Genomic DNA, 12,545 nt, shown 5'->3' with positions numbered 1-12,545 from the left:
ATGCTCGCGGGGGGGGAGAATCCTCTTCATGCTCCCGGGGGGGGGGGGGGGATCCTCTTCATGCTCCCGGGGGGGGGGGGAAATCCTCTTCATGCTTCCGGGGGGAGAATCCTCTTCATGCTTCCGGGGGGGGGGGGAATCCTCTTCATGCTCCCTGGGGGGGGGATCCTCTTCATGCTCCCGGGGGGGGGGGGGGGGGGAGAATCCTCTTCATGCTCCCAGGGGGGGGGGGAGAATCCTCTTCATGCTCACGGGGAGGGGGGGGGGGAATCCTCTTCATGCTCACGGGGAGGGGGGGGGGGGGAAATCCTCTTCATGCTCCCGGGGGGGGGGGGGAATCCTCTTCATGCTTCCGGGGGGGGGAGAATCCTCTTCATGCTTCCGGGGGGGGGGGGGGGAATCCTCTTCATGCTTCCGGGGGGGGGAGAATCCTCTTCATGCTTCCGGGGGGGGGGGGGGGGGGGGGGAGAATCCTCTTCATGCTCCCGGGGGGGGGGGGGGGGGGGAGAATCCTCTTCATGCTCCCGGGGGGGGATCCTCTTCATGCTCCCGGGGGGAGTGCGGGGGGGGAGAATCCTCTTCATGCTCCCGGGGGGGGGGGGGGGGAACCCTCTTCATGCTCCCGGGGGGGGGGGGGGAACCCTCTTCATGCTCCCGGGGAGGTGGGGGGGAATCCTCTTCATGCTCCCGGGGAGGTGGGGGGGAATCCTCTTCATGCTCCCGGGGAGGTGGGGGGGAATCCTCTTCATGCCCCCGGGGAGGTGGGGGGGAATCCTCTTCATGCTCCCGGGGAGGTGGGGGGGAATCCTCTTCATGCTCCCGGGGAGGTGGGGGGGAATCCTCTTCATGCTCCCGGGGAGGTGGGGGGGAATCCTCTTCATGCTCCCGGGGAGGTGGGGGGGAATCCTCTTCATGCTCCCGGGGAGGTGGGGGGGAATCCTCTTCATGCTCCCGGGGAGGTGGGGGGGAATCCTCTTCATGCTCCCGGGGAGGTGGGGGGGAATCCTCTTCATGCTCCCGGGGAGGTGGGGGGGAATCCTCTTCATGCTCCCGGGGAGGTGGGGGGGAATCCTCTTCATGCTCCCGGGGAGGTGGGGGGGAATCCTCTTCATGCTCCCGGGGAGGTGGGGGGGAATCCTCTTCATGCTCCCGGGGAGGTGGGGGGGAATCCTCTTCATGCTCCCGGGGAGGTGGGGGGGAATCCTCTTCATGCTCCCGGGGAGGTGGGGGGGAATCCTCTTCATGCTTCCGGGGGGGGGAGAATCCTCTTCATGCTTCCGGGGGGGGGGGAATCCTCTTCATGCTTCCGGGGGGGGGGGGGGGGGGGGGAATCCTCTTCATGCTCCCGGGGGGGGGGGGGGGGGGGAATCCTCTTCATGCTTCCGGGGGGAGAATCCTCTTCATGCTTCCGGGGGGGGAGCGATGGGAATCCCGAACTGGACACAGACTTCAAACAGCTCTATGGTGAGAAACATCTCGGTTCCTGGGGCAAAACTCCTGTGCTGTCCTGGAGTCCTTGTACAGAGCATTAAGACTGCTTTCTACCATTCTACGATGGATGCCTGGGGCTAACGCTGTCGTAGTCCATGTGGGGTCAAATTACATTGTGAGGGCTAGCTCGGAACTGCTGAAAAATAGATTTTAAAGAACTGATTCTAGCTCTGAAAGATTCCAAATAGAGGCCGATTATTTCAGGCCTGGTACCAATGCAGGCTACTGGCATTGCACGTATGGCAAAAATAGTACTGTAGCTCTGTTGGCATAACTTTTATAATTAACTTTGTCACCTTCTGGAAACAAAAGATGGTCTACAGGAATGAGTCTGTCCAAATCATCTTGGCTCCTGGACTCTGTCCACAGATTTCAAGGCTGTGTTGAGACAATGACTTATCAATGACCCAAGCCCTGCTCAGATAATCACTATTATGGTGTCGCTGAGTTTGTCGTAGTGTTGCAGAAAATGTATTGTCCCAGGAGTTTTGGAAGTCATAGTGTATGTTTTTTTTTTTAATGTATTTTACCTTTTATTTAACTAGGCAAGTCACAAAATCTTATTTTCAATGACGGCCAGGAACAGTGGGTTAACTGCCTTGTTCAGGGGGCAGAACAACAGATTTGTACCTTGTCAGCTCGGGGATTTGAACTTGAAACCTTTCAGTTACTAGTCCAACGCTCTAACCACTAGGCTACCCTTATTCTAAAATGGTATGAAGCTATAAGCTTGGCACACCTGTATTTGTGGAGTTTCTCCAATTTTTCTCTGCAGATCCTCTCAAGCTCTGTCAGGTTGGATGGGGAGCGTCGTCAATGCACAGCTATTTTCAGGGTCTCTCCAGAGATGTTCGATCGGGCTCTGGCTGGGCGATCCAAGAACATTGAGACTTGTCCCCGAAGCCACACCTGCGTTGTCTTGGCTGTGTGTTTAGGATCGTTGTCCTGTTGGAAGGTCCTGAGCGCTCTGGAGCAGGTTTTCATCAAGGATCTCTCTGTACTTTGCTCCGTTCATCTTTCCCTCGATCCTGACTAGTCTCTCAGTCCATGCTGGAGCTCAGGTAGTGACCATTGGGTTCTTGGTCACCTCACTGCCCAATGCCCTTCTCTCCAGATTGCTCAGTTTGGCTGGGCGGCCAGCTCTAGGAAGAGTCTTGGTGTTTCCAATCTTCTTCCATTTAAGAATGATGGAGGCCACTGTGTTCTTGGGGACCTTCAATGCTGCAGACATTTTTTTGGTACCCTTCCCTAGATCTGTGCCTCGACGCAATCCTGTCTCGGAGCTCTACGGACAATTCCTTCAACCTCATGGCTTGGTTTCCAGGAGTCCACCTTTGGGAACCTATATAGACAGGTGTGTGCCTTTTTTTTTTTTCAATTGAATTTACCACAAGTGGACTCCAATCAAGTTGTTGAAACATGTCAAGGATGATCAATGGGAACAGGATGCACCTGAGCTCAATTTTTTTTTGTGTCTCAACGTAAAAAAGTCTGAATACCTATGTAAATAAGATATTTTGGATTTTTATTTTATATAAATGTGCAAATATTTTCACTTTGTCATTATGGGGTATTGTGTGTACATTGATGAGGAATTTGTTTTTATTTAATCCATTTTAGTTTAAGGCTGTAACTTGGAAAAAGAGAAGGGGTCTGAATACTTCCCGAATTCATTGTATGGATACCATATTGTGATCAATACATCCGATGGATTTGGATACTGCTTTACAGCAGATTTCTGTAGCATTAGCGAAGATGTGATCAATACATGTTGGTGATTTCATTACTGTGCTGTTTGCAAATCCCCTTGGTAGGTTGACTGATAACCTGATCCAGGTTGCAGACACTGGTTACAGTTTGAGGCTTTTTCTTGAGTGGGCAGCTTGATGAGAGCCAGTCAATATTTAAAATCACCCAGGAAATATACCTCTCTGTTTATATCACATACATTATCAAGCATTTCACACGTTATGTTGCTACTCAGAGGTCTTAGTAAATGTTTTATAATGCAGATACACTGCTGTTTTACAGTAAATAAGTGAAGACTTTCAGCACGCTTCTAGGGAAAGGGCATTCAACACGCACTTACACAAATGACTGATGATAGGCTGAGAGAAATTGATGAGATTGGTGGCTGTTTTGTTAGACTTCAGTGCGGCTTTTGACATTTATCATAGTCTGCTGCTGAAAGAACTTATATGTTATGACTTTACAGCGCCTGCTATACTATGAAGAGTTGCCTGTCTTAACACAGAGGGTGTTCTCCAACATAATCCGGGTAGAATCAGGAATTCCCCAGGGCAGCTGTCTAATCACCTGCCACTGGCTCTGAGTAAAGCCTGTGTTTCTATGTATGAGGACGACTCAACACTACACACGTCAGATACCACAGCAAGTTAAATCACTAACTCTTAACAATGAGCTGCAGTCTGTTTTTAGAGTGCCTGGCAAGAAATCAATTGGTCCTAGATATTTTCTAAAAACCTAATAAGCATTTTATTTGGAGCAAATCATTCACTAAACCTCAACTAAGTCTTGACATGAATAATGTGGAAATTGAGCTAGTTGAGGAGACTAAACTGCTTGGCGTAACCCTGGATTGTAAACTGTTATGGTCAAAAACCGGTGGTCGGTTTCTGAGGGGAGAACAGCTCATAATAATGTCTGGAACGGAGCAAATTGAATGGCATCAAACCCATGGAAACCATGGAAACCATGTGTTTGACATATTTGATACCATTCCATTCATTCCGCTCCAGCCATTACCATGAACCCATCCTCCTCAAAAGCAACAGTAGCTAAGATGGGGATAGATCTGCCTTTTTTTTTTTTTTTATAAAAAAAAAATTGAAACACCCTTTTGGACTCGATTTTATGATCTTGTCTCATCACTGCAACTCCCCAACGGGCTCGGGAGAGACAAAGACGAGTCATGCTGAAACATGACCCGCCAAGCCACACTTCTAAACACCTGCTCGCTTAACCCGGAATCCAGCTGCACCAATGTGTTGGCGGAAACACCGTTCACCTGATGACCGAAGTCAGCCTGCAGGCGCCCGACCCGCCACAAGGAGTCGCTAGAGCACGATAAGCCAAGGAAGCCCCCCCGGCCAAACTCACCCGGACGACGCTGGGCAAATTGTGCGCCACCATATGGGACTCCTGGTCACGGCCGGCTGGGATCGAACCCCAGGCTGTAGTGAAGCTGCAACACTGCGATGCAGAGGAGGCGGCTGTTCTGCCTTAGCGACAATCTCAACAAGGCAGGTCCTACAGGCTCTAGTTTTGTTGCACCTGGACTGCTCCCAGTCGTGTGGTCAGGTGCCACAGAGGGACTATGGAGAATTACAACTGGCCCAGAACAAGTAGCGCCGAATGTACGCGTAGCGCTGAATGTACGCGTAGCGCTAAATGTATGCGTAGCGCTGACCTTGATAATGTCATTCTCTCATGGATCAAAGTGGAGGAGAGATCGACTTCTTCACGACTTGTTTTTATACGAATGCTTGACCTGTTGAATGCACCGAGGTGAACTACTAGCACACCGCTCGGACACAAGACATGCCACCAGAGGTCTCTTCACTGTCCCCAAGTCCAGAACAGACTATGGGAAGTGCAAAGTACTACATATGAGTCATGACTACATGGAACTCTATTCCACATCAGGTAACTGATGCCAGCAGTAAAATCAGGTTTAAAGAAACAGATAAAAATACACCTTATGGAACAACAAGGACTGTGAAGACACACACACACAGACAACATACACACTATAGACAAATACACCTGGATTGTTTTGTAGCGTAGTGGCCTGAGGGCGCACACTTAATGCATTGTGGAATCTGTAAAATGTATTTTAATGTTGACCGGACCCCAGGAAGAGTTGCTGCTGCCTTGGCAGGAACTAATGGGGATCCATAATAAACCCCAGGAAGAGTGGCTGCTGCCTTGGCAGGAACTAATGGGGATCCATAATAAACCCCAGGAAGAGTGGCTGCTGCCTTGGCAGGAACTAATGGGGATCCATAATAAACCCCAGGAAGAGTAGCTGCTGCCTTGGCAGGAACTAATTGGGATCCATAATAAACCCCAGGAAGAGTGGCTGCTGCCTTGGCAGGAACTACATGGGGATCCATAATAAACCCCAGGAAGAGTAGCTGCTGCCTTGGCAGGAACTAATTGGGATCCATAATAAACCCCAGGAAGAGTAGCTGCTGCCTTGGCAGAAACTAAATGGGGATCCATAATAAACCCCAGAAAGAGTAGCTGCTGCCTTGGCAGAAACTAATGGGGATCCATAATAAATACATGCTTGAGATGAGATGAATGCTTGTGGAAATAGAGATGCAGTGTAAGAAAGTATTAAAACTATTGATTTCAATTCCTTCTCCTCTCCAGATCTTTGTAATCCTGGTCCTGTTGTGTGCTGGCCTGGCCATCGGAAACACCTTCTGGTACGAGGAAGTAGGCAGCAAGGCCTGGTATCTGTATGACGGTAAGGACCAGACTGCTTCTTACAGAGGTTTCCTCAGCTTCTGGGGGTACATCATCGTGCTCAACACCATGGTTCCCATCTCCCTCTACGTCAGGTGAGTATAGAAATAGAATCGGACTCATTTGACTTGAATAAGGGTACCCGTTGTAATAATTTCCCTGGGCGAGTCGCTCTCAAACACAGGCAAGGGTGTTGTGTTCAGTAGGGCACATCGTAGCAAATCTGTGTTTTTTTTAAATGGGAAAATTTGTGTAGAACTTCCCTGTTTTTATTCTGTTTCAAAACGTTTTCTACCTATTGCACACGACCAAGCTCTTTCTTTTGTACCGTCTACCACCTGCTTTTAGAGGGCTTTATTTAGTCAAAGACTCTGTCATTATCTCATAGTCCCTAGTATCCTCTGAACTGTTGTTATTATCTCCTAGTTCCTAGTATCCTCTGAACTGTTGTTATTATCTCCTAGTTCCTAGTATCCTCTGAACTGTTGTTATTATCTCCTAGTTCCTAGTATCCTCTGAACTGTTGTTATTATCTCCTAGTTCCCAGTATCCTCTGAACTGTTGTTATTATCTCCTAGTTCCCAGTATCCTCTGAACTGTTGTTATTATCTCCTAGTTCCTAGTATCCTCTGAACTGTTGTTATTATCTCCTAGTTCCTAGTATCCTCTGAACTGTTGTTATTATCTCCTAGTTCCCAGTATCCTCTGAACTGTTGTTATTATCTCCTAGTTCCCAGTATCCTCTGAACGGTTGTTAATATCTCCTAGTTCCTAGTATCCTCTGAACTGTTGTTATTATCTCCTAGTATCCTCTGAACTGTCGTTATTATCTCATAGTCCCTAGTATCCTCTGAACGATCGTATTTTATCCTAGTTCCCGGTATCCTCTGAACGGTCGTATTATTTCCTAGTATCCTCTGAACTGTCGTTATTATCTCCTAGTTCCTAGTATCCTCTGAACGGTTGTATTATCTCCTAGTTCCTAGTATCCTAACACCCATGTACCTGTGTACCTTAGGGAATAACAATAGAATACTGTATTGAGTCGTCATGAGAGTATTTCAGGTCCCCACATCCAGAATAGGTTTCTAATCTAGGGTCTTTCCGTGTTTTAAAAATAAAGGTGAAATATATTTCCAATTTCCTCTCCAGTGTGGAGGTGATTCGTTTGGGCCAGTCTAAGTTCATCAACTGGGACCTTCAGATGTACTACCAGGAGAAAGACACCCCAGCCAAGGCCCGCACCACCACCCTCAACGAGCAGCTGGGTCAGATCGAGTACATCTTCTCAGACAAGACCGGTACCCTCACGCAGAACATCATGGCCTTCAAGAAATGCACCATTGCTGGACACACCTTTGGTAAGACTCATTTGTTACATCCTGGCTAGAGTGTAGCTTGGTGTTCCCAGATCAGTTCATGCTGTCGTTGTCAAGGTGGTTGTCCTTTCACTACCACCCGCAGTACAAAAAAGTACAATTTAATGAACTTATTTTCTAAGGATGTCGACACATTTCTAGTTAAAAATATTCAAATAATATTCATCATGGACGCTAACTTCACCGTCTGCTAAATATGTGTATGTGACCAATAACATTTGGTTTGTTGTTATTGCCAAATGACCATTTTTAAAGGTCTCCCAAGTATTGCTTGACTGGACATCCTTGGTCCACTCTGCATTGTTTTTTTAGTGTAACAGATTTCACCTGTAAACATCGTTTTTTGAAGCTTGTGTTATGACGTGATGCATTCGTGTATTTTCATTTGACAGGTGACCCTGCTAATGTTGCGGGTGTACCTCTGGATCGTGGGAAGGTACATTTTTTTTTTTGTTTTTTTGTTGTTGTACTGAAACATTATTTTATTCAGGTTTGACACATACAGTGCTTCATCTATAGCATTGTCTTGATGGTCATTTCTTTCCCTCGTTACTTCACAGCCAGTGGACTTCACCTGGAACAAGTACGCAGACAGGAAGTTTGAGTACTTGGATCATTCCCTGGTGGCCTGCATCCGGTCCAAGAAGGACAAAGACACCTTGGAGTTCTTCAAGCTGCTGTCTTTGTGTCACACTGTCATGGTGGAACAGAAAGAAGGTAAGGAACCTGCGTAGTGATGATAGAGTTCAAAGTTCAAGCAATCATTGGATGATTTTATTTATTTATTGATTGGTCAGTTCAGAAATCACTGATTACACACACACAGTATGTGATTAGTCCTGTTAATTGAACACACCTAGGAAGACTAGGTAGCCTTCCTTCAGAGAACCATGGAGATCTGGGCCCAGAGTGGATGTGTATTCAGAGTACCATGGAGATCTGGCCCCAGAGTGGATGTGTATTCAGAGTACCATGGAGATCTGGCCCCAGAGTGGATGTGTATTCAGAGTACCTTGGAGATCTGGCCCCAGAGTGGATGTGTATTCAGAGTACCATGGAGATCTGGCCCCAGAGTGGATGTGTATTCAGAGTACCTTGGAGATCTGGCCCCAGAGTGGATGTGTATTCAGAGTACCATGGAGATCTGGCCCCAGAGTGGATGTGTATTCAGAGTACCTTGGAGATCTGTCCCCAGAGTGGATGTGTATTCAGAGTACCATGGAGATCTGGCCCCAGAGTGGATGTGTATTCAGAGTACCTTGGAGATCTGGCCCCAGAGTGGATGTGTATTCAGAGTACCATGGAGATCTGGCCCCAGAGTGGATGTGTATTCAGAGTACCATGGAGACCCACTTTTAATGGTCTACAAGCGCATTTGGCGTTTGAAGTCCTCTAGTTAGCACATACAGAACAGGGACAGGGTGAGCAACCTGCATTGTAGTAATGCTAGAGGTCAACATTCAGAAACCAATTCTTCTACATAATGGGCTGTTTTCCTGGATACCGAAAAGAAAAAGCCTGGTCCTGAACTTGATGGAGAATCTTCTTTGGAAAATCCTTCTTTGTCTGGGAAACCAGTCCAGATAGTTTTAGTTTAGAGTACCATGGACACCGATGACTATTCTATAATAAAGGTGTGACATAACCTCTGGCCACAGAGTTTGTATGTCTTGATGTGTCTGTTGTCCTCAATCCTCAGATGAGTTGGTGTACCAGGCAGCCTCTCCTGACGAGGGGGCTCTGGTGACGGCCGCCAGGAACTTCGGTTTTGTGTTCCTGTCCCGTACCCAGGACACCATCACCATCAGCGAGATGGACCAGGAGATGACCTACGAGGTGTTGGCCCTGCTTGACTTTAACAGCGACCGCAAACGCATGTCCATCATCCGTGAGTGAATATTTTAAGACGGTGATCATGGTGTCCCCCTCTAGGGTTGTAAAAGTTCTGGAAATTTCCGCAAAGTTCTGAGGTTTATTGGAATTCCGAGTTGGAGAATTCCCTCCCTGCTCCTTGATGATTTGGAAATCTTCTAACCGGCCTGGATTTATGAGAACTTTGACAAAGCTTCTGAAATGTTGTAATACAAGCCTTTTCACTGTGACCATCTCCCTAACATGCAGTCTCCTCTCTCTCTCTCTGACAGTGAGGTTCCCTGACGGTCGGATCCGTTTGTACTGCAAAGGAGCAGACACGGTCATCTACGAACGTCTCTCTCCTAACTCCAAACACAAGGAAGTGACCCAGACTGCTCTAGACGTAAGTCACTGGTGTCTTTTGATAGGCTGGATGTAAAGAATGGTTTTCAGTCTATGTAGAGTAGTCGGGACCAGGCTATGAAGCATGTGTTTGGTTGTATTTTGAGCTAGGACATTCTGGACTTTCTCTTTTTGGTTGGTCACTTATTGAATGAATCTTGGCTCCAGCAGTTCCAGAATGGTGAAAATATCCCCCTGTTTATTCATTGTTTCTCATTCCAGTAATTCCATGATGTTCAAATAAACCAAAACCTTCTCTTCCGTTGTAGATCTTTGCCAACGAGACTCTCCGGACCTTGTGTCTGTGCTACAAGGATATCAGTAAGCAGGAGTTTGACGCCTGGGCTAAGAAGCACAAGGCTGCCAGTGTTGCTATGGGCAACAGGGAGGCTGCTCTAGATCGAGTGTATGAACAGATTGAGAGCAACCTCATGGTAGGACGCTCATCCCACATAATGAGAACATGCTAAACAAAATTGACAGTTAAATCTAGGACCTATTTAACCTCGAGGATCGTCCCTTTTTTTTTCCAACGAGTTTGTAGTTGAAGTTTGTAGAAATGTGAAAGGAATGTAGGTGAATATAACACATTAGATCTGGTAAAAGATAACACAAAGATAAAACAATATTTTTTTTGACCAATTTTGAAATGCCAGAGAAAAGCCATAATGTATTATTCCATCCCAGGTGCAATTTAGATATTGGCCACTAGATGGCAGCAGTATACGTGCAAAGTTTTAGTCTGAACCAATGAACCGTTGCATTTCTGTTCAAAATATTGTATCAAGACTGCCCAAATATGCCTAATTTGTTGATTAATAACTTTTCATGTTCATAACTGTTCACTCTCCTCAAACAATAGCATAGTATTATTTCACTGTAATAGCTACTGTAAATTGGACAGTGCAGTTAGATTAACACGAATTTAAGCTTTCTGCCTGTATCAGATATGTCCTGAGAAATGTTCTTGTTACTTAAAACCTCATGCTAATCATATTAGCCTACATTAGCTCAACCGTCCTGCAAGGGACCCACCAATCCTGAAGAAGTGAAAGGACTGATTCACCGAAATCTATGTAATATCTTTTAGGGCAGTAGAATACAGTGCATTCAGAAAGTATTAGGAATTCTTGACTTTTTCCACATTTTGTTACATTACAGCCTTATTCTAAAATGTATTAATTTGTTTTATCCCCCTTAAATCAATCTACACCCAGTACCCCAAAATTACAAATTCATTCAGAATAAAAGAACTGATATTTACATAAGTATTCTTAGACCCTTTACTCAGTACTTTGTTGAAGCACCTTGGGCAGTGATTACAGCCTTGAGTCTTCTTGGATATGACGCTACAAGCTTGGCACACCTGTATCTGTGGAGTTTCTCCCATTTCTTCTCTGAAGATCCTATCAAGCTCTGTTAGATTGGTTTGGGAGTGTCGATGTACAGCTATTTTCAGGTCTCTCCAGAGATGTTCGATCGTGCTCTGGCAGGGCCACTCGAGGACATTCGGAGACTGTCTTGGCTGTGTGCTTAGGGTCGTTGTCCTGTTGGAAGGTGAACCTTTGCCCCAGTCTGAGGTTCTGAGCGCTCTGGATCAAGGATCTCTCTGTTCTTTTATCCGTTCATCTTTCCCTTGATCCTGACTAGTCTCCCAGTCCCTGAAAAACATCCCCTTCACCTCCCTGATCAAGGACCTTCTCTCCCGATTGCTCAGTTTGGCTGGGCGGCCAGCTCCAGGAAGAGTCTTGGTGTTTCCAATCATCTTCCATTTAAGAATGATGGATGCCACTGTGTTCTTGGGGACCGTCAATGCTGCAGAATTGTTTTGGTACCCTTCCCCAGATCTGTGTCTCGGCGCTCTACGGACAATTCCTTCAACCTCATGGCTTGGTTTCTGCTCAGTCATGCACTGTCAACTGTGGGATCTTATATAGACAGGTGTGTGCCTTTCCAAATCATGTCCAATCAATTGAATTGACCACAGGTGGACTCCAATCAAGTTGTAGAAACATCTCAAGGATGATCAACGGAAACCGGATGCACCTGAGCTCATTTTTGAGTCTCATAGCAAAGGGTCTGAATCCTCAGTTTTTTTTTTATTTTTAATAAATTAGCAGAAAAATCGAAGCCTGTTTTTGCTTTGTCGTTATGGGGTATTGTGTCTAGAGTGAGTTTTTTATTTGTTAAATATATTTTAGAATAATGTGATAAAATGTGGGAGGAGTCTGAATACTTTACGAATATGTTCTACAAGTTTCTTTAGTTAATGTTTACATACACGCTGTTCAGAGCTTTGCCTCGCCCAAAAGTTGCTTCTTCCTTCTACTCTTAAAGGAGACATGTTTGCTTTGTTTTGTCCTAATCGGCAGATGATCGGCGCGACTGCCATCGAGGACAAGCTGCAGGACGGGGTTCCTGAGACCATCGCCAAGCTGGCAAAGGCTGACATCAAGATCTGGGTCCTGACTGGAGATAAGAAAGGTATAGTCTCAGGGGCGGCCCGTCTCTGTGGTGGGGAGAGCCTCTGGAATGTTCATCTCTATTCAACCAGACACTGGGGTTCTCTATATAGTGGCCAGGGCTCATAGTAATGTACTATAGGGTGTCATGTTTACCTCCCAACAATGTTTTACTGTTGACATTAAGTATTGAGATCAAACCTTCTTGAGCTGCTACTTCACGGAGTCTGCAGCTTGATGGATTAAATGTGTATTGATGGCTGGGATGGAAAGAAACATGGAGGCTTTACCATTTCCTACTTGCAGAAACGGCTGAGAACATTGGCTATTCCTGTAAGCTGCTTACCGATGATATGCAGATCCACTATGGAGAGGACGTCAAGTAGGTTTGATTTTCAATAATACTTACATCCTCTGGGATCAAATATACATCTTGTTAATATACAGTGTGTTATTTTTAACC

The 12,545-nt window shown here is 46.3% G+C and overlaps 1 protein-coding gene across 2 annotated transcripts in view; it reads left to right on the top strand.

Moving 5' to 3' along the window:
- atp8b1 (ATPase phospholipid transporting 8B1) overlaps positions 1–12,545 on the top strand; it is a 75,505-nt gene that overhangs the window by 43,438 nt on the left and 19,522 nt on the right. For both annotated transcript variants that reach the window (XM_036936796.1, XM_036936795.1), the window contains exons 12-20: positions 5,890–6,080; positions 7,138–7,346; positions 7,757–7,800; positions 7,925–8,081; positions 9,064–9,252; positions 9,509–9,621; positions 9,890–10,054; positions 11,993–12,104; positions 12,389–12,464. In XM_036936796.1, coding sequence (XP_036792691.1) covers positions 5,890–6,080; positions 7,138–7,346; positions 7,757–7,800; positions 7,925–8,081; positions 9,064–9,252; positions 9,509–9,621; positions 9,890–10,054; positions 11,993–12,104; positions 12,389–12,464 — 1,256 coding nt within the window. The remainder of the gene's footprint in view (positions 1–5,889; positions 6,081–7,137; positions 7,347–7,756; positions 7,801–7,924; positions 8,082–9,063; positions 9,253–9,508; positions 9,622–9,889; positions 10,055–11,992; positions 12,105–12,388; positions 12,465–12,545) is intronic.

The sequence above is a fragment of the Oncorhynchus mykiss genome, chromosome 12 (genome assembly GCF_013265735.2).
Source record: "Oncorhynchus mykiss isolate Arlee chromosome 12, USDA_OmykA_1.1, whole genome shotgun sequence".
NCBI classification, from domain to species: domain Eukaryota; kingdom Metazoa; phylum Chordata; class Actinopteri; order Salmoniformes; family Salmonidae; genus Oncorhynchus; species Oncorhynchus mykiss.
This window is presented reverse-complemented; position numbering and strand designations above follow the sequence as displayed.